Below are 27,788 nucleotides of genomic sequence, written 5' to 3' on the forward strand. Positions count from 1 at the left end.
GATATGTCTATCCATGGCCTCCTCTACTGTCAAGATGAAGCCACACTCAGGTTGGAGGAACAACACCTGGGTAGCCTCCAACCTGATGGCATGAACATTGACTTCTCTAACTTCTGTTAATGCCCCTCCTCCCCTTCTTACCCCATCCCTTATCTATGTATTTATTTATTTATTTCCCTTTTTTCTCTCTCTGTCCCTCTCACAATCACTCCTTCCATGTCTCCATCTTCCTCTGGTGCTCCCCTCCCCCTTTCTTTCTCCATAGGCCTCCCGTCCCATGATCCTTTCCCTTCTCTAGCTCTGTATCCCTTTTGCCAATCACCTTTCCAGCTCTCAGCTTCACCCCACCCCCTCCGGTCTACTCCTATCATTTCGCATTTTCCCCTCCCCCTCCTACTTTCAAATCTCTTACTATCTTTCCTTTCAGTTAGTCCTGACGAAGGGTCTCGGCCGGAAAAGTCGACAGTGCTTCTCCCTATAGATGCTGCCTGGCCTGCTGTGTTCCACCAGCATTTTGTGTGTGTAACTCATCTCCTTCTACCTTAGGCCACAAACTTATCAATCAACCCTGCTATGGACACTTTCTGGAGGTCCAAGATCCATATGCTCCACGACCACTGGACTAAGTCTGTAAATGTAGGAGGGGACTTTGTTGAAAAATAAATGTGCTAGATTTTCTAAAATTGACTCCTCCTGCCTTAGGCCACGAACTTATCAATCACCCTTGTTTGTCAATGATTTAGATGATGGCATAGATACCTTTTTTGCAAAGTTTGCAAGCACTATCAAGATAGGTGGAAGGGCAGGTAGTTTTGAGGAAGTAGAGGTGCTACAGAAGGACTTGGAAAGATCAAGAGAAAGGACAAAGAAGTGACAAATGCAATACAGTGTTGGGATACAGTCATGCACTTTGGTAGAAGAAATAGAGAGATAATACCATAAGACCATAAGACAGAGGAACAGAATTAGGCTGTTCAGCCCATCAGATCTGCTCCACCATTCCATCATGGCTGATCCCAGATCCCACTCAACCCCACAGACCTGTCTTCTTGCCATATCCTTTGACGCTCTGACCGATCAGGAAACAATCAACTTTTGCTTTAAATATACACATGGACTTGGCCTCCACCACTGTCAGTGGCAGCGCATTCCACAGATTTGCCACTTTTACCTTACCTTTATTCTAAAAGGTTGCCCATCTATTTTGAGGTTGTGCCCTCCAGTTCTGGATACCCCCAACATGGGAAACATCCTCTCCACATCCACTCTATCTAGTTTTTTAACTACTTGGTAGGTTTCAATGAGGTCCCCTGCATCTTTTTAAATTCCAGTGAGTACAGCCCAAAGCTGCCAAATGCACCTCATATGTTAACCCCTTCATTCCCCGAATCAACCTCGTGAACCTCCTCCGGACTCTCCAATGATAACACATCCTTTCTGAGATATGGGGCCCAATACTGTTGACAATATTCCAAGTGCAGCCTGACTAGTGTCTTATAAAGCTTCAGCATTATCTCTTTGCGGTTATATTCTATTCCCCTTGAAATGAATGTCAACATTGCATTTGTCTTCTTTACCACAGACTCAACCTTCTGGGGGTTTTGCACGAGGACTCCTAAGTCCCTCTGCACCTCTGATGTTTAAACCTTCTCCCCATTTAGATAGTAGTTCGCACTATTGTTCCTTTTACCAAAATGCATTATCAAAATTTCCCAACACTGTATACCATATGCCACTATTTTTTGCCCATTCTTCCAATTTGTCCAAGTCCTGCTGCAATCACATTGCTTCCTCAGCACTATCTACCCCTCCACCTATCTTCGTATCATCCACAGACTTGGCCATAAAGCCATCAATTCCATTATCTAAATCATTGACAAACAATGTGAAAAGCAGCAATCCCAATACTGACCCCTGAGGAACACCTCTAGTCTCTGGCAGCCAACCAGAAAAGGCCCCTTTTATTCCCACTCACTGCCTCCTGCCTGTCAGCCATTCTGCTATCCATTTTCTGTAATGCCACAGGATTTTATCTTGTTAAGTAGCCTTGTGTGTGGCATCTCATCAACCACCTTCTGAAATCCAAGTAAATGACATTCACTGCCTCTCCTTTGTCCACCCTGCTTGTTACTTCCTCAAAGAACTCTAACAGATTTGTCAGGCAAGATTTCCATTGACAGAAACCATACTGACTTTTATTTTATCATTAGTCTACAAGTACCTCGTAACCTCATCCTTAATAATATATTCTAATGCTTTCCCAACTGCTGAGGTTAGCCTAACTCACTTATAATTTCCTTTCTTTTGCCTTCCTTCCTTATTAAAGAGTGGAGTGAAATTTGCTATCTTCCAGTTGTGTGGGACCATGCCAGAGTCAAGTGATTCTTGAAAGATCATGACTAATACATCCATTATCTCTTTAGCAAACCCTCTCAGGACTCTGGGATGTAGTCCATGTGGCCCAGGTGACTTATCCACCTTAAGACCTTTGAGTTTGCCTAGCACTTTTTCCTTTGTAATAGCAATGGCTCCCTGACCTCTGGCACGCTACTAGTGTCTTCCATAGTGAAGACCCAAGCAATGTACTCATTAAGTTCATCTGCCATTTCTTTGTCCCCCATTACTACCTCACCAGCATCATTTTCCAATGGTCCAATATCAACTGTCACCACCCTTTTACTCTATATTACTGAAACAACTTTTGGTAACCTGCTTTATATTATTAGCTAGTCTGCCCTCATATTTCATCTTTTCCCTTGTAGCTTTATTAGTTCCCTTTTGTTGGATTTTAAAAGCTTCCCAATCATCCAACTTCCCTTTCACTTTTGCTACCTTATATGCCCTTTCCTTGGCTTTGATACAGTCCTTAACTTCCTCTGTCAGCTATGGTTGCCAACCCCTGCCATCTGAGAACTTCTTCCTCTATCGACATATCTATCCTGTGCCTTGTGAACTAGTCGCAGAAACTTCAGCCATCTCTGCTCTGCCGTCACCCCTGCTAGTGTCCTCCTCCAATCCACCTGGGCAAGCTCTTCTCTCGTGCCTCTGTAATTCCCTTTATTCCATTGCCATGCAGGTATATGTGAATTATGCTTCTACCTCTCAAATTGCATATGAATTCAATATTGTTATGATCACTGCCTCCTGTTGGTTCTTTTACTTTAAGTTCCCTACTACACATCACCCAATCTAAGGTAGCCTTCCCCCGAATAGACTCATACATAAACTGCCCCAAAAAGTCATCTTGTAGCCATTTAACAAATTCTCTCTCTTGCTATCTGACACCAACCAGATTTACCAAATCACCTTGCATGTTGAAGACCCCCAGTACATTTGTGTCATTACCTTATTACATGCCTTTTCCAACTCCCTTTGCAATTCCAACCCTACATCTTGGCTACTATTTGGAGGCCTATATATGATTCCCATAATAGTCTTCTGAACCTTTCAGTTTCTTAGCTCCAACCACAAAGGTTCAACATTCTCTGACCCTATGTCACCTCTTTCTAAAGATGTAATTCCATCTCTTACCAACAGAACCACACCAATGCCTATGCCTTCCTGCCTGTCCTTTCAATATGAAGTATATTAAGCTCCCAACTCTAGCCTTCTTTCAGCTATGACTCAGTGATGTCCAAAATGTCATACCGACTGATCTTTAGTTCCATTGTCCACCTTATTCCAAACACTACGTGCATTTACATACAGCACCTTCAGTCCTGTATCCTTCACCCTTTTGAATTTTGCCTCTGCGGTACAATTTAACTCTTTGCTCAATCTGCATTTGTACCCAATCATTGGCTTGTCATTCCTTACATTCATGTTACACCCATCATCAATTTCTAAACCTGCTGGTTCATCCTCAGCTCTATCATACTGCTTTCTATCCCCCTGCAATATTAGTTTAAACCTCCCCCAACAGCTCTATTAAATCTACCTGCAAGAATATTGGTCCCCCTTGTATTCAAGTGCAACCCATTCCCTTTTGTACAAGTATGTATACAATCTTAATGTTTGGGCAATATCCTCCCACATTTCCCTTCCTTATTGCTTGTACATAGCGACAGAGAATCAACATAAAGATTTTTACTCCCTCATGTTGTGAGATGGATGTAAGAAATAAAATTCTAATTCTAACTCTTTGAATCCTGTCGAGTTTCATACAGATATGTTAAACAGGTCAACAATGATATATATGTACATAAGTGTGGAAATAGGAACAAAACTAGGCTCTTTCAAACCTAGGGGTGGATGGATGTAGTCTTACGATGATGAAGAGAGCTCAGTTCAGTTTGAGGTAGTTGGTTGAGTAACGTTGGAGAGAGAGAGGTGAGAGGTGAGCTGATGCCGTCAATCTTCCCGTTGTCTTCCAAAATCCTCTTGTAGTCACCGACCATGATCATAACACGTACGACCGTTCTTCAGTGATGGAATTATCACCCAGGCGAAGGTGGACACACAAATAATTCCCCACCGGTTGCACCTTTTCACACTGCTAGAGCCACTGATCGATTTTCCCCGAATCAATCCTCCAAAAACCCCACCTGCCTGTGGGTGCAACAAAGCTCGTTCAGTGTCCGAAACTGTGTGTCTGTCTGTGTAACAGCGGACCTGGTTTTTATCTCCACATGTTGGACACCAGCTGTCCATCAACCTGCTCTGCCCTCCTCTCTCTGTAAGAACTTTACAAGCAGGCAAGTGTCCTTGTGGAAAGGTAAACAACTTGTAGCGAAACCATAACATCAATCTTTCGAGCTGTTACTCTCTGTCTCCCTCAATAACAGGGTCTCTGCATTGGATGCCTCCCTCTCTCTCTTAATAACACCTCAAACAGTGTCCAAAAGTCAGTCTCATTCTCCCGACATTTTAAATAGTCCACAGAAAATATGAACCCTAGGGGTACAGAACACATCATCCAACTTATTGTCATATAATATAAGAAGAATCCTTCCCAATACAGACCCCGTGGAACATAACTACTTACCAGCAGCTAAGCAGAAAAGGCTCCCTTTATTTCCACTCTGCCAATCAGCCACTGCTTTCTTCATGCTAGAATCTTTCCTATAATACCATCAATCGATTCTCCTTCATCTATTCTGCTTATTATTTCTTCAAAGAATTCCAACAGATTTATCAGGCAAGACTTTCCCTTATGGAAATCATGTTGACTATGGCCTATTTTATCATGTTGTCTCCAAGTACCCTGAAACTACATCCTCAAAAATCGACTCCAACATCTTCCCAACCAGTGAAGTCAGAATAACTGGCCTATAATTTATTTTCTTCTGCATCTTTCCCTTCTTGAAGAGTGGAGTGACATTTGCAATTTTCCATTCTTCCGGAACCATTCCAGAATTTAGTGATTCTTGAAAGATAATTATTATTGTTTCCATGATTTCTTCAGCCACCTCTTTCAGAACCCTGTGAGACTTCTGTGGTGAAGACTGATGCAAAATACTTATTCAGTTTGTCCATAATTTCCTTGTCCTCCATTACTACACCTCCACCGTCATTTTCCAGCGGTCCGATATCCACTCTTGCTTGTCTTTTACACTTTATGTACCTGAAAAATCTTTTGGTATCCTCTTTGTTTGGCTAGCTTAGTTTTGTATTTCATCCTTACCTTAATGACTTTTTCAGTTACAATAACAAAAGGGAGAAGGCAGGAGATTGGGGCTGAGAGGAAATTTGGATCAACCAGGACAAAATAGTGGAGCAAACGTGATAGGCTAAATGACCTAAGTCTGCTCCTGTATCTTAAGGTCTTATGGTCTACTATGCTGCCACGACTCACTGCTCCCTTTTTCTGCTCAGGCAGTGGACCTGAGTGAAATACCCTACTCTCAAACTTCTGATTCCAGATTGATCGCTGCTTAAATCTAACTTATTTTTATTGGTCCTAACCAAGTGCCTGATTCTGCACAACCCAACGTTCTGTGGCATGCAGAATGTCCCTACTGCCCCTGCTTTCTTCTTTTGAACTCCCTTTCCTGCTGCACAAAATCCAGCATCTTCTAATGATCCAGTGCTCGGAGATTAAGTTAAACAGCCAAATTGCCCTGCACCTCATTGTTTATCTGCACTTCCCATTCTCTGTGGCAGCATCTTGCTCTTGTTTTACCTTGTACTGCCTCAATGCACTGTGTAATGATCTGATCTATATGTAAGGCAATGACATAGGCAGGAGAGGGGTGGAGGTCCTGCACATTAAATTTATGGAGTTGGGAAGCAGGCCGAAGAGCAGGACTTCCGAGGTGGTAATCTGTGGAGACAAGCTAGTGAAGGTGACAGCAGGAAGGTTAGCACATCCAGTGATTTCAGAGCTGAAGTCGGAACAAAATTAACTTGTACTTTGGTATATGAAAGATGAAAAGATCAACGAGAAGAAGGTTAATGTGATTGGTTTGAATCTGCAACGTGGTGACTGTGAGGTCGGTACAAAAAAGCAAACTGGACATTGAAAAGAGTTATGAATGGATACTTGAGGGGTGATTACCTGCAGGCATACAAGGAAATGGGATGACTGAATTGGCACACGAAGTGCCAATATAGACTTGACCAACATAGTGATTCTCTGATTTTAAACATTTTGCATCCAAAGATGTTGACTGCGCTGAAAATACTTAGCTGACTGTTTCCCGTACAAATAGATATGACATTCATTTAGACTTTTCTGTTTTTTGCTGAGATTGCCAGTGCTTGAATCATTTTCCTTTCCTACCAGTAGAATGTACTATTGTGAGAAAAGAGAGTGTAAATGTTTAAATATCTAACAGATAAAGATGTGTACATGGTTATAATGCTAGAACATGCTTTGTAATTACAGGACAAAGCAGTGTGGATTTGTCCATGACTGATAAATCTTGGTTATTAGAAGAAACTCAACCCTTCATTAATGCTAAAGTTTTCTCCACTGAAGATCTATTGATAGACAGGTCACAAAGATTCTTGGATCTTCCTTCTCATTCCCAGATCCAACCTGCAAGGTGCTACGTCAATAATGCGCCAAATAGCCCAGGTGAGATGAGCTGTAAGTGATGTGTGAACCGTTCCTAGACAGGCTGTTTGGTAGTGAGATCCAGTGAGGAATAATCATCTTTTTGATTATCATCATTCATTTTGTTGCATTTTGTTTTACTAATTCAAATGTTCTAGTTGGCCCATTCCTAACCCCCTCTATCTGTTACCCCTGTCACTGCACTGTAAACACTTTAAGCCACTTTTTATAATGTTGTTTATATTATAAATACACACTGGTATTTATGTGATCTCTGTGATCTCTGTCTCAGAGGCCGATGTTAGGCTGTCTTTAAAGAGGGTGAACCCTCGCAAGGCGGAAGGTCCTGATGGAGTACCTGGTAAGGCTCTGAAAAATTGTGCCAACCAACTGGCGGGAGTATTCAAGGACATTTTCAACCTCACACTGCTACAGGCAGAAGTTTCATCTTGCTTCAAAAAGGCAACAATTATACCAGTGCCTAAGAAGAATAATGTGGGCTGCCTTAATGACTACACCCAGTAGCGCTCATATCCACAGTGATAAAATGCTTTGAGAGGTTGGTCATGACTAGACTGAACTGCCTCAGCAAGGACCTGGACCCATTGCAATTTGCCTGTAGCCACAATAGGTCAAAGGCAGACGCAATCTCAGTGGCTCTCCACATGGCTTTAGACCACCTAGACAACACAAACACCTATGTCAGGATGCTGTTAATCAACTATAGCTCAGCATTTAATACCATCATTCCGCCTCCCATTTCAGACAAAGATGAAACTAATTAGAATTCTCTCCACAGTACATCTGTAGAAACTTGCAAGTGTCTTTGGTGATATACTAATTCTCCTCAAACACCTAATGAAATATAGCCGCTGTCATACCTTCTTTCTAATTGCATCAATATATCGGGTGCAGGATAGATCCTCAGAAGTGTTGACAGCCAGGAACTTGGAACTGCCCACCCTTTCCACTGATGACCCCTTGATTTGGACTGGTGTGTGATCCTTTGGCTTCCCCTTCATGAAGTTTGCAATTAATTCTTTATCTTATTGATGTTGAGCAACACATTCCAGCAAATTCCTAATAGATGTTGGGTTTGATGTTTCAATGCAAGGTTCTTTCAGAGATCAGGGAAGAGGCACAAATCTCGTTGCTTCACGATCATTGTATTAAGTGTTGATAGAACAAAAGAAAGGGAGCAGAAGCTAGTAGCAGAGGGGTTAGAGACAAAGAGACTAAGGTCGTGCTCAGCGTGGAGCAGCTACTTTTCTACTACAGAGAGAAGGAAAATTCCATTCACAATTTTAGATAATAGTTAACCAATGAGAAAGGACTTATTCAAATACTGCAGTACCAAATTAACCAAAGCACTCACTCAAATATTATAGAACAAAGAACCTTCCAGAGCTTTCCAGAATCATACTTTGCATAACCACTAAGTTCATACGGAACTTGCATAAAATACAAGCGATAATAAATTGTTAAATTTCAAAGAAAATAACAATTAAACAGTCTAATCTAAGAATTAAACAGTTGGATCCAACATTGTAAATATATATACAGTTGATTGTGTTACTAGTTAAGTAAGCCACATTTTCACTAAACAAGCCATTAATGCTGTATCACTAATTAGAAGGTGTTTCTTGATTCTATTTCAGATTTAATAACCATCAGGAATTACTTCTCCCACCTGATAATTCTGGCCCTCTCCATCAGCATCGCTGTATTCGCAAGGTTTGCTTGTTTTAAGATTGACTGGAAGGTCTGATTCGATTTTAGTTTTATTGTTAATCCTCACTGTGATATGTCACAGATTTGAGTGGGTTTGCCGACCCTCTATCCACATGTCCTTTCTGTGGCCAGGAAGAGATGGTATACATGTATAAATCAAGTGTGAGATGTTGCAGTCTCTGAATATCAGGTTCTGGCTGCACATCAACCCTACACTCCTGCTCTACTGTTACTCAGAATTCAGAGGAAGCTGACCGCTCTGAGGCTCTCTTGGTTAGCCTGGTCCTGGGCCTGGACCAGATGGCCATTTATGAGTCCAAGTCGCGGGTAGTCAAGAGCTCTGCCCGAACTGACTGCCTGCCCTTCTTCCGGGTTTCCTTTCATGCCCAGGTGACCTTAGAGAGGGAGCATGTGGTCATTATGAGTACAGTGGTCCCCTCAGTGTTTTATAGGCAATAGGAACTGTATTTTAATTTGAAATTGTTAACGGTTTTGTAAAGCCCTGACCATGTTGTATTTGAATAATATTTTGTATATTTGTAAAAACAACAGATGCTTTTTCGGAGGAATGATTGCTGCACTGATCAGCACCACACTGCTGTTTGCAACCGTACTGAGTACGTAAACATCATATGCAGTCATTTCTTCTGATTTTTCACACTCATGTTAATGGTGAATTATAGTGCACCTTTCCTTTTCCAGCTACAGCAAGATTAGCGTATACTCATTTCATTAAATCGCAAAAGATCCTGCAACAGACACAGGCTGAGGTAGGGATGACTTTTTATTGTAGACTGATGGGAACTATTGAACGGTTGCACTGAAATACTTAAACTCTAAGCCAGGAACAGTCCCTAACCCAGTTGTAAGAAAGCAGTTATTGTTCATACCATAAGACATTGGAGCAGAATTAGGCCATTTGGCCCATTGAGTCTAATCTGCCAATCAATAGACAATAGACAATAGGTGCAGAAGTAGACCATTCGGCCCTTCGAGCCTGCACCGCCATTTTGAGATCATGGCTGATCAATTCCTATCAATACCCAGTTCCTGCCTTGTCCCCATATCCCCTGATTCCCCTATCCATAAGATACCTATCTAGCTCCTTCTTGAAAGCATCCAGAGAATTGGCCTCCACTACCTTCCGAGGCAGTGCATTCCAGACCCCCACAACTCTCTGGGAGAAGAAGTTTTTCCTTAACTCTGTCCTAAATGACCTACCCCTTATTCTCAAACCATGCCCTCTGGTACTGGACTCTCCCAGCATCTGGAACATATTTCCTGCCTCTATCTTGTCCAATCCCTTAATAATCTTATATGTTTCAATCAGATCCCCTCTCAATCTCCTTAATTCCAGCGTGTACAAGCCCAGTCTCTCTAACCTCTCTGCGTAAGACAGTCCAGACATCCCAGGAATTAACCTCGTGAATCTACGCTGCACTTCCTCTACAGCCAGGATGTCCTTCCTTAACCCTGGAGACCAAAACTGTACACAATACTCCAGGTGTGGTCTCACCAAGGCTCTGTACAAATGCAAGAGGATCTCCTTGCTCTTGTACTCAATTCCCTTTGTAATAAAGGCCAACATTCCATTAGTCTTCTTCACTGCCTGCTGCACTTGCTCATTCACCTTCAGTGACTGATGAACAAGGACTCCGAGATCTCTTTGTATTACTCCCTTACCCAACTCTATACCGTTCAGATAATAATCTGCCTTCCTGCTCTTACTCCCAAAGTGGACAACCTCACACTTTTCCACATTAAACGCCATCTGCCAAGTATCTGCCCACTCACCCAGCCTATCCAAGTCACCCTGAATTCTCCTAACATCCTCATCACATGTCACACTGCCACCCAGCTTAGTATCATCAGCAAATTTGCTGATGTTATTTTCTATGCCTTCATCCAAATCATTAGCATAAATGGTAAACAGCTGTGGTCCCAATACCGAGCCCTGTGACACCCCACTAGTCACCACCTGCCATTCCGAGAAACACCCATTCACCGCTACCCTTTGCTTTCTATCTGCCAACCAGTTTTCTATCCATGTCAATGCCTTCCCTCCGATGCTCTGAGCTTTGATTTTACCCACCAATCTTCTATGTGGGACCTTATCAAATGCCTTCTGAAAATCGAGGTACACTACATCCACTGGATCTCCCCCGTCTAACTTCCTGGTTACATCCTCGAAAAACTCCAACAGATTAGTCAAGCATGATTTACCCTTGGTAAATCCATGCTGGCTCGGCCCAATCCTATCACTGCTATCTAGATATGCTACTATTTCATCCTTAATAATGGACTCTAGCATCTTTCCCACCACCGATGTCAGGCTGACAGGTCAATAGTTCTCTGTTTTCTCCCTCCCTCCTTTCTTAAAAAGTGGGATAACATTAGCCATTCTCCAATCCTCAGGAACTGATCCTGAATCTAAGGAACATTGGAAAATGATTACCAATGCATCCGCAATTTCCAGGGCCACCTCCTTTAGTACCCTAGGGTGCAGACCATCTGGACCTGGGGATTTGTCAGCCTTCAGTCCCATCAGTCTTCTCATCACTGTTTCCTTCCAAATGTCAATCTGTTTCATTTCCTCTGTTACCCTATGTCCTTGGCCCATCCATACATCTGGGAGATTGCTTGTGTCTTCCTTAGTGAAAACAGATCTAAAGTACTCATTAAATTCTTCTGCCATTTCTCTGTTTCCCATAACAATTTCACCCAATTCATTCTTCAAGGGCCCAACATTGTTCTTAACTATCTTCTTTCTCTTCACATACCTAAAAAAGCTTTTGCTATCTTCCTTTATATTCCTGGCTAGCTTGCGTTCATACCTCATTTTTTCTCCCTGTATTGTCTTTTTAGTTAAGTTCTGTTGTTCCTTAAAAACTTCCCAATCATCTGTCCTCCCACTCACCTTAGCTCTGTCATATTTCCTTTTTTTTAATGCTATGCAGTCTCTGACTTCCTTTGTCAACCACTGTGGCCCCTTTCCCCCCTTTGAATCCTTCCTTCTCTGGGGGATGAACTGGTTTTGCACCTTGTGCATTATTCCCAAGAATACCTGCCATTGCTGTTCCACTGTCTTTTCTGCTAGGCTATCCATCCAGTCAACTTTGGCCAGCTCCTCCCTCATGGCTCCATAGTTTCCCCTGTTCATCTGCAACACTGACACCTCCGAGCTACCCTTATCCTTCTCAAATTGCAGATAAAAGCTTATCATATTGTGATCACTACCTTCTAATGGCTCCTTTACTGCGAGATCGCTTATCAAATCCTGTTCATTACATAACACTAAATCCAGAATAGTCTTGTCCCTGGTCGGCTCTCGTACAAGTTGTTCCAAGAATGCATCCCGTAGGCACTCTACAAACTCCCTATCCTGTGGTCCAGCACCAACCTAATTCTACCAGTTCACCTGCATGTTGAAATCCCCCATAACTACTGCGACATTACCTTTGCCACATGCCAATGTTAACTCCCTATTCAACTTGCACCCAATATCCATGCTACTGTTTGGTGGCCTGTAGACAACACCCATTTGGGTCCTTTTGCCCTTACTGTTCCTCAGTTCTATCCACACAGACTCTACTTCTCCTGACTCTATGTCCCCCCTTGCAAAGGACTGAATCTCATTCCTCACCAACAGGGTCACCCCACCCCCTCTGCCCACACTTCTGTCCCTACAATAGCACGTATACCCTTGTACGTTCATTTTCCAGGTCTGATCTCCCTGCAGCCATGTCTCCGTTATCCCAACAACATCATAGTTACCCATTCGCACCTGGGCTTCAAGCTCATCCGCCTTATTCCTGACACTTCATGCATTCAGATATAGAATTTTTAACCCATTTCTCCTCTCTCTGTTTGAATCGCTGCCTATTGTGCTTAACCCAGCTCCCTGAACTCCCATCGGGCTATACGCCCCTAGAATTTTGTTGTCCTTCCTACATTTACTTATTCTTTCAACACATTTAACTCCATGTTCCGTCAGACCATCCCTCTGTACACGAGTCCTCCTTATCACTTGTTCCGCCCCACCTTCCTCTACTACACACTTAATATTCTGGAACCGTGTAGTCCCCACCTGTCCTTTATTCTTCCTCTCGCTATCCTCTCTCACATTCTGGATCCCTGCCCCCTGCAAATTTAGTTTAAACCCCCCCAAGAAGCTCTAGCAAACTTCCCTGCAAAAATGTTAGTACTGCTCCAGTTCAGGTGTAAACCGTCCCTTCGGAACAGATCCCACCTTCCCTGGAACAAGGCCCAATTATCTACAAACCTGAAGCCCTCCCTCCTGCACCATCCTCTCAGCCACATATTAATCTTTATAATCCTCCTGTTCCTTGCCTCACTCGCACGTGGCACAGGTAGCAATCCTGAGATTGTTACCCTGGAGGTCCTGCTCTTCAGCTTCACACCTAACTCCCTGAACTCCCTTCGCAGGACCCCTTCACTCATCCTACCCACGTCATTGGTCCCTACATGGACCATAACATCTGGATTCTTGCCCTCCCTCTAGAGAATAACCTGCACCCGATCTGAGATGTCTCGGACCCCGGCACCAGGGAAGCAACATACCATCCGAGACTCCCGATCTTCCCCACAAAATCTCCTATCCGCCCCCCTGACTATAGAATCCCCTATCAATACCGCTCTCTTCTCGTCCCTCCTCCCCTTCCTAGTCACGGGTCCAACCTCAGTGCCAGAGACAGGACCACTGCAGCTTGTTCCTGGTAGGTCATCCCCACCAACAGTATCCAAAACGGTATACTTATTGTTGATGGGAACGGCCACAGGGGTGCTCTGCTCTCTCTGTCTGCTCCCCCTGCCTCTCTTGACTGTCACCCATTTGCCTACCTCCTGTCTTTTCGGTGTGACTGCCTCCCGATAACTCTTATCTATCTCTGCCTCTGCCTCCCGAATGATCCGTAGTTCATCCAGCTCCTGCTCCAATTCCCTAACTCGGTCTGATAGGAGCTGCAGCTGGATGCACCTATTGCAGGTGTGGTCATCAGGGACAACTGCGTTGACCCTGACCTCCCACATACTGCATACGGAGCACACCACTGCTCTAACCGTCTCCCCCATTACCTGATCCTAGATTAGACTTGTCGAAGTCCTCTTGCGCCGAAGCCCGCTGAGCCAAAGCCCAGCACTTTGCTCCTGCACACTCCGCTGCCCGCACCGACACTGCCCGCTCCTGAAAGTGGGTCACTTTTTAAAGCCCGCGCTCGCCACTGACGTCACCCGTGCTTGCGCATCCATCTTGGTTGACCAAGAAACACCAAACTGGCAGGAAGAGGAAAATAAAACGCAAGATGCTGGAGACATTTAGCAGGTGAGGCAGCATCACTGCAGAGAGAAGCAGGTTTTCAACAGAACCAGGAAGAAAGAAAGGGCAGTCAGTGCTTGTCTTTGTAGTGGCCTGTACTTTAATAGTTGTCATTCCCTGCTCCCAATTGTTATTCTATGTTACTAAATGTTCCCAATGGCATGTGCCTCAAATAGCCTCTGACAACCAAGTCCAGCTCCTGGACTTCACGTGTAGCTCTGCTACTGAGCCTGGCCGGACCGTTTCTACTGACAGGAATAGAGGCAAAGGCGGTTTACTGGCATCTTAAAACCAGTCACTTCAAGCAGCTCATCTAGGAGAAGGAAAACCTGACCACAGGCTTCCGCTGCCTTGCAGCTATACCCGCTCATGGGGAAGGCTTCGGCAGTAAACCCTGAGGGGAAAAATCCAGAGTTGGAGAGCCTAGGGCTCAACTACGTTGAGTTCATTGCTGACTGGCAACTCCTGCAATGCCGCTGGTGCCAAATTGTGATGGTCTCTGCCATGTCTTTGGGTACATCAGCTGCGTGGCGAGAGGGAGATTGCTGTGTGGACAACAGCTCACACTCCATATCATATTGCGCTGGCTGGTAGTTTGATAGCTAGGATGCAGCATCCATGGTCAACCCCGACCAATAGAGGCCTTAAGGTCTCGAGATTCCAAAAGCTGAGAATAAAGCCTGTGCTAGACAAAAGAGAGTTGAATTAGAGAGGGCAGAATCACAACATAGCTCTGTTCAGTCACTGCTTTCCTGCGATTTCTGGCATCAGGCTAATTTCTGATTAACATAAGAACTCAGTGCCACTTGATCTAACTCTGAAGGAATGTGCAGGAGTTCTGCTCAGTGCCACACTAAGGCAAAGAAATGCCAGTGCCAAAGTTAATTCTTGTTAAGCAACAAGAAGAAGCATGGTCATGTGAATCCTCTTGAACAGATGGTCCATTGTTCCACTTGCCTTGAGCCTGGCTTGGTTTTCCTTCAGCTTGCCGCCATTCGGGCCTTACCCAGTTCAGAAATATCAAGTGAAGGGTCTCATATCAGGCCTTCTTAACAATCAAGACATCAGGCTAAACTATGGCCATAATACCATAGGACATAGGAGCAGAATTAGGCCATGTCACCCATCGAGTCTGCTCTGCCATTTCATTATGACTGATCCAATTTTTCCTCTCAGCCCCAGTCTCCTGCCCTCTCCCTGTAACTGTTCATGCCTGACCAATCAAGAATCTATCCACCTCTGCCTTCAATATACATAAAGACTTGGCCTCCACATCGGCCTGTAACAAAAAATTCCATAGATTCACCACCCACTGGCTAAAGAAATTCCTCCTCATTTACTTTCTAAAAGCACACCCCTCTATTCTGAGGTTGTGTTCTTTGGTCTTAGACTCTTCCACCATGGGAAACATCCTCTCCACATCCACTCTGTCAAGGCCCTTCAACATTTGATAGATATCAATGAGGTCATCCCTCATTCTTCTGAATTCCAGCAAATACAGGCCCAGGGCTATCATTTGATATGACAAGCCGTTCAAACCTGGAATCATTTTTGTGAACCTCCTTTAAACCCTCTCCAGTTTCAGCACATCCCTTCTAAGATAAGGGGTGCAAAATCGCTCACAATACTCTAAATGAGGCCTCACCAGTGCTTTATAAAGTCTCAACATTATATCCTTGCTTTTGTATTCTAGTTCCCTTGAAATGAATGCTAACATTGCATTTGCCTTCCTTTCCACAGACTCAACCTGCAAATTAACCTTGAGGGAATCCTGCACATGCACTCCCAAGTCCAAACATGCCTCATTTTATATATTTGCTCTCCATTTAGAGAATAGTCAACTCTTTCATTTTTTCTACCAAAGTACATGGCACTTTCTGACACTGTATTACAGCTGCCAAAATCTCCAAATCTGTCTAAGTCCTCTCTACTTCCTCAAAACAACCTGCCCCTCCATTTATCTTCATATCATCTGCAAACTTTGCAACAAAGACTTCAATTCCATCATCCAAATCATTACCATAAAATGTAAAAAGAATCGGTCCCAACACAGACCCCAGTGGAACACTAGTCACCAGCAGCCAGTCAGAAAAGGCTCCCTTTAATCCCACTGTTTGTCTGCTGCCAATCAGCCACTGATTTATCCATACTAGAATCTCTACTGCAATACCATGGGCTCATAGCTTGTTAAGCAGCGTCATGTGTGGCACCTTGTCAAAGGTCTTCTGAAAATCCAAGTATACGACATCAACCAATTCTCCTTTGTCTATCCTGCCTGTTATTTCTTCAAAGAATTCAAACAAATTTGTCAAGCAAGGTTTTCCTTGAGGAAACTGTGCTGACTATGGCCTATTGTATCATATACCTCCAAGTACCCTGAGAACTCATCCTTGTAATCCAACATCTTCCCAGCCTCTGAGGTTAGGCTAACTGGCCTATAGTTCCCTTTCTTCTACCTCCCTCCTTTCAGTGGAGTGACATTTACAGTTTTTCAGAACTCCAGAACGATTCCAGAATCTAGTGATTCTTGAAAGATTATTACTAATTCCTCCACAATCTCTCTAGCCACCTCTTTCAGAACCCTGGGGTTTACACCATCTGGTCCAGTGAAGACCAATACCAAGTACTTATTCAGATGGTATACCATTTCCTTGTCCCCCATGACTACTTCATCAACATTATTTTCCAATGGTCTGATATCCACTCTGCTTCTCTTTTACACTTTACATATCTGAGGAAACTTTTGTTATCCTCTTTAATATTATTGGCTAGCTTGCTTTTGTATTCCATCTCTCCCTTAATGACATTTTTGGTTGCCTTCTGTTGGTTTTTAAAAGCTTCAAAATCCTCTAACTTTCCACTAATTTTTGCTTTATTATATGCCTCACTTTATTTTTTCTCATCAGACATAGTTGTGTCATCGTTTATTTAGAATATGTCTTCCTGTTTGGGATATATGTATCCTGTGTCTTCCAAATTGCTTCCAGAAATTTCAGCTATTGCTTCTCTGCCATCATCCCTGCCCGAGTCTTTTCCTATCATTTCTGGCAAATTCCTCTCTCGTGCCTCTGTAATTCCCTTTACTCCACCTGTAATTTCCTTTACTGATACATGTGACTTTCTGCTTCTCCTTTTCAAATTTCTGGGTGAAATATGAACACTCTCCCCTAAAGGTTCTTTCACCTTAGCTCTCTAATCAATTCTGGTTCATTGCACAACAACTAATCCAGAATAGCAGATTCCCTGGTAGGCTCAACCACAAGCTGCTCCTAAAAGTCATCTCATAGGCACTCTAGAAACTCAGCGTCTTGGAAATCAGCACCAACCTGATTTTCCCAATCTACCAGCATGTTGAAATCCCCCATGGCTATTGTAACATTACCTTTTTTTGGGGGGTGGGGGGTGGTGTATGTGTGTGATTACGTACACACAAAAGGAAGTGGAGGGATGGGTTAATAAGTTTGCTGATGACACAAAGGTTGGAGGTGTTGTGGATAGTGTGGAGGGCTGTGAGAGGTTACAGTGGGACATTGATAGGATGCAAAACTGGGCTGAGAAGTGGCAGATGGAGTTCAACCCAGATGAGTGCGAGGTGGTTCATTTTGATAGGTCAAATATGATGGCAGAATATAGTATTAATGGTAAGACTTGGCAGTGTGGAGGATCAGAGGGATCTTGGGGTCTGAGTCCATGGGATGCTCAAAGCAGCTGCACAGGTTGACTCTGTGGTTAAAAAGGCATATGGTGTATTGTCCTTCATTAATCGTGGAATTGAATTTAGGAGCCGAGAGGTAATGTTGCTGCTATATAGGACCCTGGTCTGACCACACTTGGAGTTCTGTGCTCAGTTCTGGTTGCCTCACTACAGGAAGGATGTGGAAGCCATAGAAAGGGTGCAGAGGAGATTTACAAGGATGTTGCCTGGATTGGGAAGCATGCCTTATGAGGATAGGTTAAGTGAACTTGGCCTTTTCTCCTTGGGGTATCGGAGGATGAGAGGTGACCTGTTAGAGGTGTATAAGATGATGAGAGACATTAATCGTGTGGATAGTCAGACTTTTTCCCAGGGCTGAAATGGTTGCTACAAGAGGACACAGGTTTGAGGTGCTGGGGAGTAGGTACAGAGGAGATGTCAGGGGTAAGTTTTTTACTCAGAGAATGATGAGTGCGTGAAATGGGCTGCCAGCAACAATGGTGAAGCCGGATATGATAGGGTATTTTAAGAGACTTTTGGATAGATACATGGAGCTTAGAAAAATAGAGGGCTATGGGTAAGCCTAGTAATTCCTAAGGTAGGGATGTGTTTGGCACAACTTTGAGGGCCAAAGGGCCTGTATTGTGCTGTAGGTTTTCTATGTTTCTAACTGCACTGCTCCAAAGAGTGCTATATGAAATCATTCTTATCGTCAGCCATTAGGCTCTATAATGAACCAGCCTGTTGCTGGAGAAGTGATGACCCCCCTTCCTTTTAGACCGTTAGAGGGATTTTTTTTAAATTCTTTCTTACTTCTCTTCCAATATTTGTATGTCTGTGCACTTGTAATGCTAGTGTCTGTGACACTAATTTCTTTGAGATAAGTAATCTATCTAGCTATCTATACAATTTCCATAGACATTTTTACCCTCGCATTTCCTTAACTCTATCCACAATGATTCAACACCTTCCAACCCTATGTCACCTCTTTCTAATGATTTGAGTTCATTTTTTTTTACCAACAGAGCAATGCTGCTTCCTCTGTCTTGCTGCCTATCCTTTCGATACAACATATATCCTTGGAGATTAAGCTCCCAGCTACGAGGGTTGATTGATAAGTTCCTGGCCTAAGGTAGAAGGAGATGAGTTGTACAGCTCTTGTTACATGCACAACCAGTTCTACTGTTTGATTATGCAGAAAGTTTGAAGTTAATAACTCATCTACTTCTACCTTAGGCCACAAACTTATCAATCAGCCCTGAAGAGTTATTAACTTCACGATGAAGAATCCAGGAATTAGTGCTTTAACATGAGGAGCATTTGGCAGCTTTGTACTCACTGGAATTTAGAAGAACGCAGGTGGCAGGGGGAGAGCACAGGATCTCATTGAAATCTACCAACTGTTGAGGGGACTAGATAGGGTGGATGGGGAAAGGATGTTTTCTGTGGTGGGGGTATCCAGGATTGGAGGGCACAGTCTCAAAATTAAGGGGCAACCCTTTAGAACAGAAGTAAGGAGAAATTTCTTCAGGCAGACTGTAGTGAATCTGTGGAATGCTCTGCCACGGTCTGCTGCACAGGCCAAGTCCATCAGTATATTTAAGGCAGAAGTTGATAGTTTCCTGATTGGTCGGGACATCAAATGGTATGTTGAGAAGGCAGGTGTATGGGGTTGAGTGGAATCCAGGATCAGCCATGATGTAAAGGTGGAGCAGCCTTGATGGGTTGAATGGCCTAATTCTGCTCCTGTGTTTTATGGCATAGGCAAGATTAACAAACCGTCCCACTACTATATTAGTCCCCATCCAGTTCAGGTGCAAACCATCCCTTCTGCATAGGTTACACCTTCCCTGGAAGAGAGACCAATAATCTAAAAATGTTATGCCCTCCCTCCTATACCAACCCCTTAGCCATGTGTTAAACTGTATAACCTTTCTAGTTCTGCCCTCACTAGTACGTGGCTCAGGTAGCAATCCTGAGATCACAACCCTGGAGGTCCTGCCCTTTAACTTGGCACCTAACTCCCTGAACTCCCTATGCAAAAACATGTATTTATTTTACATTTCAAAGTCTGCTTTCTGTCATATTGATCTAATCAATATTTTAATTCTTTGTAAGGAAGTCACATCAAACAAAGACTGAAGTAAGTTTCCAGTAACAATGATTGTAATTCAGAAAACTGCCCAATGCAAATATGGGAAAGTAGTGCTGGAGTGTAGGCAGTAGAGATTAGTTAGCCATTTGCTTACTAACTTAATTGGCATTGCACAACATTGTGAGTCAGAAGGGCCTGTTCCTGTGCTGTACTGGTCTAATGGAGTGAGATTCACTGTGAGGCCTCCCTGATGGGCTGTCTGCTTCCTCTCCTTCCAGTAAATTGCATACACTCCATCTGCCCTTCCTGTTCCAATCAACACATCAAAACACAAACTGAGAGTGTCAGAATCAGAATCCGTTTTATTATCATGGACATATATCTTTACATTTGGTAACGGTCTAATGTAACTAACTTTTTTCTTCCAATAGGTTATCAAGTATAAATGTAACTTGACACTTCTACAAGTGAAGCAATGAAAGGCTCGAAACGTCTGGAAAATTTGACGAACTAAAGCAAAGCATTCAGACCAAGTTGGCAACCTAATCCTAACTAGTTTATGAATATACTTGCATGAAGGTCCCCCTTTATGATGCCCATTCAACCCAATGCCAATAATGTTCACTCTCTCTTGCTCCCTTCCATGAGCTACTCAATTGTATTTAAAACACAAAGAAATGGCCATATGGGCAGTTAACTACTACCTGGTCAATGGAGACAAAACCAGCTAAACAATCTGCAAAGTGCAGTTTTCTAACGTTTGCAAGCCTTTGCCAAAGTTGGGCAGCAGACAAATTCAGGGGCAATAAGTCCTCCTATTTGTCGAGATGAATTCACCAACTGACATACTGGACTCATTTCCAACTTGGCAACAGACCTACTAGAAGAAGGGAGCTGTCCGAGGCGTTGCATGATTTCTCTGAATACTTCACCTGATCTGAAGCCAACCGGGGTAATAACCTGCTGTCCAAATCACTTGCCTCCATTATTTTGAATATGGAAGAGGGATTGATGGTGACAAGATCACTGAAGGGATTGTGAACACACTCCAGAGTCATGTTATCAATGACAGAATAAGAAATTAAGGCCGTAAAACATAGGAACAGAACCAGGCCATTCAGCCCATTAAGTCTTCTCTGTCATTCCATCATGGCTGATTTCTACCCTTCTCCTGCCTTCTCCTGTAGCCTTTGGCATCCTGACTAATCAAGAACTTATTAATCTTCACTCGAAGTATACCCAATAATTTGGTCTCCACAGCCATCTGTGCCAATGAATTCCTCAGATTCATCACCCTCCAGCTACAGAAATTCTTCTCATCTCTGTTTTAAAGAGATGCCCCTAATGGGTGAGTTGTAAAGGATAGAGCTGTTAGTCTAGATCTTAGGGGCTTGTAACAGCAGCAAATGTAAGGCACCCAATTTATCTTCACCATGTGTTGAGGTTGTACCCCCAACTCCCTTCTAGTTCATCTACTGGTTAATTCCCTGCCTCCTGGTTATTTACATTTGTTTACCCTGTTTGTGCCTCATGGCAGGATCAGATATAATATCACTGGCCTATGTTGTGAAATTTGTTGTTTTGTAGCAGCAGTATATTCCAATATATAATAATACAACTATAAATTACATTAAGAAAAATATGCATAATATAAATTAAATAAGTAGTGCAAAAAGAGAGCCAAAAAAAGAAAGAGGTGGTGTACGTTGTCCATTCAGAAATATGATGGCGAAGGGGGAGAAGCTGTTACTAAGATTTTGAGTGTGTGTCTTCAGTCTCCTGAACAACCTCCTTGAAAGTAGTAATGAGAAGAAAGTGTGACCAGGAGATGAGGGTCCTTAATGATGGATGCCATGTTTTTGAGACATCAACTTTTGACGATGTCCTTGATGATGGGGAGGCTAGTGCTCATGATGGAGCTGGCTAGTTTGCAACTCTTTGTATCTTTTTCTGATCCTGTGCAATCCCCCTCCATACCAGTTGATGATGCAACCAGTTAGAATGCTCTCCATGGTACATCAATGGAAATCTGTGAGTGTCTTTGGTGACATACCAAATCTCCTCAAATACTTAAGAAATATAGCTGCTGGTGTGCCTTCTTTGTAATTGCATCAATATTTTGAGGCTCAGGATAGGTATTCAAAGACATTGACATTCAGGAACTTGAAACTGCTCACCCCTTCAACTACTAATGGCAAAATAGTACAACCATGGCTGACAAGGGAAGTCAAAGTTAACATAAAAGCAAAAGAGAGGGAATACACCAAAGCAAATATTAGTGGGAAGCCAGAGGATTGGGAAACTTTTAAAACCCTACAGAGAGCAACTAAAAGAATCATTAGGATGTAAAAGATAATATGAAATCAAGCTAGCAAACAATATCAAAGTGGAGAGTAAAAGCTTTCTCAAGTATGTAAAAGAAAAAATAAGAGGGAGATGAGAGTGGATATAGGACCAATAGAACATGAAGCCGGAGAAATAAAAACAGGGGCCAAGGAGATACCAGATGAACTACATGAGTATTTTGCAACAGTCTTCAGTGTGGAAGACACTAGCAATGTGCGAGATGTTGAAGGGAGTGAGGGAAGAGAAGTGAATGCAGTTACTATTACAAGAGAGAAGGTGTTCAAAAAGCTGAAAGACCTGAGGGTACATAAGTCACCCAGACCAGATGAACTGCACCCTAGGGTTCTGAAAGAGGTAGCAGAAGAGATTATGGAGGTATTAGTAATGATCTTTCAAAAATTATTGGACTCTGGCATACTGCCAGGGGACTGGAAAATTGCAAATGTCACTCAACTCTTTAAGGAGGAAGGCAGCAGAAAGGAAATGATAGACCAGTTAGCTTGACCTCAGTGGTTGAAGAAGTTGAAGTCAGTTGTTAAGGATGAGGTTATGGATTACTTGGTGACACAGGACAAGGTAAGACAAAGTCAGCATGATTTCCTTCAGGGAAAATCCTGCCTGATGAACCTGTTTGAATTCAATGAGGAGATTGCAAGTAGGATAGATAAAGGGGATGCAATGGATGCTGTATATTTGGACTTACTGGCCTTTGACAAGGTGCCACACATGAGGCTGCTTACCAAGTTAAGAGCCCATGGTATTGTAGGAAAGTTATTGGCATGATTAGAGCATTGGCTGATTGGTAGGAGGCAGCATGTGGGAATAAAATAATCCCTTTTTGGTTGACTGCCAGTAACTAGTGGTGTTCTGCTGGGGTTGGTGTTGGGTCCGGTTCTTTTTGTGCTGTATTTAGATGATGGAATAGATGGCTTTTCTGCTAAGTCTGCAGTTGGTACAAAGACTGGTGGAGGGGCAGGTAGTGTTGAGGAAGCAGGTAGGCTGCAGAAGGACTTGGAGAGATCAGGAGAATGAGCAAGAGAGTGGCAAATGAAAAGCAATGTTGGAAAATGTGTGGTTGTGCACTTTGATGGTAGAAACAAATGTTCAGAATATTTTCTAAATGGAGAGAAACTCCAAAAATCTGAGATGCAAAGGGACTTGGGAGTCCTTGTGCAGAACACCCTAAAGGTTAACCTGCAGGTAGAGTTTGTGGTAAGGAAGGCAAATGCAATGTTAGCATTCATTTCAAGAGGTCTAGAATACAGGAACAGGGATGAAATGCTGATGCTTTATAAGGCACTAGTGAGGCCTCACCTTGAGTATTATGAACAATTTTGGGCCACTCATCTTAGAAAAGATGTGCTGGCATTTGAGAGGGTTCAGAGGAGGTTTACAAGGATGATTCAAGGAATGAAAGTGTTATCATACAAGGAATGATTGATGGCTCTGGGTCTATACTCACTGGAATTTAGATGGATGATAGGGGTATCTCATTGAAACCTTTCAAATGTTGAAAGACCAAGAGAGAAGATGTGAAAGGATGTTTCCCATGCTGGGGGAGTCTAGAACAAGTGGACACAGCCTCAGGATAGAAGGGCACCCATTTAAAACAGAGATATGGAGAAATTTCTTTATCCAGAGGGTGGTGAATTTGTGGAATTTATTACCACAAGCAACTGTGGAGGCCAGGTCATTTGGTGTATTTAAGGCAGAGCTTGAAAAGTTCTTGATTGAACATGGCATTAAAGGTTACGGGGTGAAGACTGGGGAGTGGGGCTGAGGAGGGGAAAATGATCTTCCATGATTGAATGGAGGTGCAGTCTTGATGGGCCAAATGGCCTAATTCTTCTATGTCTTATGGTCTAATCCCTCAATGAAGACTGGTGTGTATTTCCTTGTCTTCCCCTCCCTCAACTCCACAATGAATTCCTGATCTTTCTGATATTGAGTACAAGATTATTGCATCACTCATCCAACTGATCTATCTTGCTCCTATACATGTCTTCATTACCATCTGATATTCAGCCAACAATAGTCATGTAATTGGCAAAGTTACAGGTGCCTAGCCACAGTTGTGGGTGTAGATAAATTTGCTGATATATTACTCAAGATAAATTTAATTAGTTCCTTGTGTTCCCCTTTCTGTTTTACAATATGTCTGTTTTTTTAAAAAAGCTTGTTAGAAATTGTTCATTGATTCCATTTTCCTTGTGTCAGTTATTCAAATACAGAATTAAGCAGCGATTGAACGGTTGAAAACTTTACTAAAGTAGATTGGATTGTCCATTGGAAATGTATTTCCCTTCCCTCTACACCTTCAGATTTGAATTTGCTTTCTTAGCATACGAGTGGACAAGCATTCTGGTATTGAGGATCCACGAGTTATGTTATGGACCTCCTAGAATGTGCAAAACTTCCAAGATTTTATGTCTCGTGCTCTCAGAATGTTTTCACAAATGATGACTAATAAGAATGAATGTACTTATATTTAATAGATACCGTCTAAAATAGTGAATGTATTAGAAATTTGTAAATAAAGAGTTTTGAATACTTTGATAAAGCTCTAATATTGCATTTTAAGTTACTTTGACAATGTGATGCAAGATGGGTAGAGTGCATCAGTAATGACCTACAACCACTTCACATGCTGATCTTTGTGAAACCTGTCCATTTTCATGTGCTTTGTGGTCACAACATTGAGACTGTGACGGCGAACTTGTGTTTGTAGATCATATGGGTATAATATGCATTGCTCAGATCACACTTAAGTATTGTGAGCAGTTTAGGGCCCCTGATCTATGTAAGAATGCGTTAGCTTTGGAGAGGATCCAGAGACAGGTCATGAGAATAATCCCAGGAATGAAAGGGTTAAGATATGAAGATTGTTTGATGGGTTTGGGCCTATACTCGCTGGAGATTAGCAAATTGACAGGGATCTCATTAAAACCTATCAAATATTGAAAGGCCTAGACAGAGCCTATGTGGAGAGGATGATACCTATAGTGGGTGAGTCTAGGACCAGAGGGCACATCCTCAGGATACACTTTAGAACAGATGAGGAGGAATTTCTTTAGTTAGAGGGTGGTGAATCTGTGGAATTTATTGCTAAAAGTGGCTGTGGAGGCCAGGTGATTGGGTGTATTTAAAGCAGAGGTTGATAGGTTCTTAATTAGTCAGGGCTTGAGAGGGATAATAAATTCAAGATTGTTTCATGTAATTTCCAGTACACAAGTGTAGGAGAACAAAGTAATTATTACTCTGGATCTGATGCAGCACAAAAAACATGGTAAAAACACAACAACAATAATAATAACACAATACATATAAATACATAAAATAGCTTGTATACATAGATTGGTTGTTATGTCCATAAAGTGACACTACGTCTTACATAATGCGACTGGCAGGAAATAGAACATAGAACATAGACATCTACAACACATTACAGGTCCTTCGGCCCACAATCTTCACACTTATCTAGGGTGAACTTCATCTGCCACTTCTCAGCCCAGTTCTGCATCCTATTGATGTCCTGCTGTAACCTCTGACAACTTTCCAGACTATCCACAACACCCCCAACTTTTGGGTCACTTGTATTTGTGGATCCACAAAACAAAGTCTCCTTGAATCCCATGTCTCCTTATTTTCTGAATCAACTTGGCATGGGGTATCTTATCAAATGTTTTACTGAAATCCATATACCCTGTACACTGTATCCACTGCTTTAACTTCATCAATGAGTTTTGTAACATCCTCAAATAATTCAATCAGGCTCATAGACATGCTGACTATCCCTAATTAGATTGTCTCTCCAAATACTCATAAATCCTGCCTCTCAGAATCTTCTCCAATAACTTGCCCACCACTGAAGTCAGACTGACTGGTCTATAATTTCCTGGATAATCTTGACTCCCTTTCTTGAACAAAGGAACAACATTTGGCAACCTTCCAATCCCCTGATACTTCTCCTGTCCCTGTTGATGGTACAAAGATCATCGCCAGAGGCTCAGCAATCTCCTCCCTCACTTCTCACAGTAGCTTGGGGATATCGCGTCCAGTGCCGATGACTTATCTAACTTAATATCTTTCAAAAGCTCCAACACATCCTCTTTCTTGAAGTCTATATGCTGAAGCGTTTCGGTCCACTATAAGCCATCTCCACAATTGCCAAGGTCCTTTCCACAGGTGAATACTGAGGCAAAGTATTCACTAAGTACCTCCACTACCTCCTCCAACTCCATGCACACATTTTCACTATCGCTCCTGATTGGTCCTATTCTCACACGGCTCATCCTCTTGCTCTTCACATACTTGTAGAATGCCTTGGGGTTTTCCTTAATTCTGCTCGCCAAAGGCCTTCTCATGGCCCCTTCTAGTCTCCTAATTTCATTCTTAAGCTCCTTCCTGGCACCCTGGTAATTTTCTAGGGCTCTAACAGAACCTCGTTTCTTGAACCTTTTTTTTTTATCTTAACTAGATTTTCTATATCCTTTGTACAGCATGGTACTTTTACCCTATCATCCTTTCCCTGTCTCAATGGAACATATCTATGCAAAGTACCATGCAAATGTTCCCTGAATGTTTGCCACATTTCTGCCATGCATTTTCCTGAGAACCTCTGCTCCCAATTAATGCTCCCGAGTTTCTACCCAGTAGCATCATATTTCCCCCTACCCCAATTAAATATTTTCCCAAATCGTCTTCTCCTATCCCTCTCCAGTGATATAGTAAAGGAGATAGACTTGTGATCACTACCTCCAGAATGCTCTCCCACTGAGAGATGTGACACCTGACCAGGTTCATACCAGATCAAGTACAGCCTCTCTTCTAGTTGGCATATCTACATAGTGCATCAGGAATCCTTCCTGAACACACCCAACAAGCTCCACCCCATCTAAAACCCTTGTTCTAAGGAGATGCCAGTCAATATTAGCAAAGTTTAAAATCACCCATCACAACCACCCTATCATTACTGCACTATTTCCAAAATCTGCCTGCCTGTCTGCTCCTTAATGTCTCTGTTACTATTCGGGGGTCATCCCACCCCTGGCCTCCTCCCAACAATGGCTGCCCCACTTGCCCCTTCTGTATTTTTATTTAATTTGCAGTGCTCTGCTCCCTCCACTGATTGCCCGCGAAGCTCTTGTTTTATACACGCTTTGCTGACCTGCGAATAACCTTGTCAAAGTGTTCTGCTCCTGATGCTGAATGGGCCTCTGGAATGAAGTAATGAAATAACAAATTACTGATGGAGTTAGTGGATAGGGGTGTTGATCAGCCTTACTGCTTAGGGAAAGTAACTGGTTTTGAGTCTGGTGGTTCTGGTGTGGATGCTACCTACCCTGCTCCCAGATAGGACGAACAGTCCATGAGGAGAATGGGTGGGATCTTTCATGATGTTACTGACTCTTTTCTGGCACCTTTCGGTACACATGTCATTGATGGCAGGTAGGCTGGTGCTGGTGATGAATTGGGCAGTTTTGATTACCTGTTGTAGGGCCTTCCTGTCTGCCTCAGTGTAGTTTCCAGACATTACAGTGATGTAGCTTGTTAGCACGCTCTCCACTGCGCATCTGTAGAATAATGTGAG

General features: G+C 42.8%; 1 protein-coding gene across 2 annotated transcripts in view; it reads left to right on the forward strand.

Moving 5' to 3' along the window:
• Positions 1-24,758, forward strand: part of tmem71 (transmembrane protein 71) — a 62,942-nt gene extending 38,184 nt beyond the window's left edge. Inside the window, exons 6-11 of one of the 2 annotated variants that reach the window (XM_073071440.1) lie at positions 6,827-7,018; positions 7,290-7,358; positions 8,656-8,731; positions 9,281-9,345; positions 9,431-9,498; positions 20,284-24,758. In XM_073071440.1, coding sequence (XP_072927541.1) covers positions 6,827-7,018; positions 7,290-7,358; positions 8,656-8,731; positions 9,281-9,345; positions 9,431-9,498; positions 20,284-20,331 — 518 coding nt within the window. In that variant the 3' untranslated portion in view covers positions 20,332-24,758. The remainder of the gene's footprint in view (positions 1-6,826; positions 7,019-7,289; positions 7,359-8,655; positions 8,732-9,280; positions 9,346-9,430; positions 9,499-20,283) is intronic. The other variant, XM_073071531.1, reaches the window with a different exon arrangement.
• Positions 24,759-27,788: the final 3,030 nt, after the last annotated feature.

This window comes from Hemitrygon akajei, chromosome 1 (genome assembly GCF_048418815.1).
Source record: "Hemitrygon akajei chromosome 1, sHemAka1.3, whole genome shotgun sequence".
In the NCBI taxonomy this organism is placed as follows: domain Eukaryota; kingdom Metazoa; phylum Chordata; class Chondrichthyes; order Myliobatiformes; family Dasyatidae; genus Hemitrygon; species Hemitrygon akajei.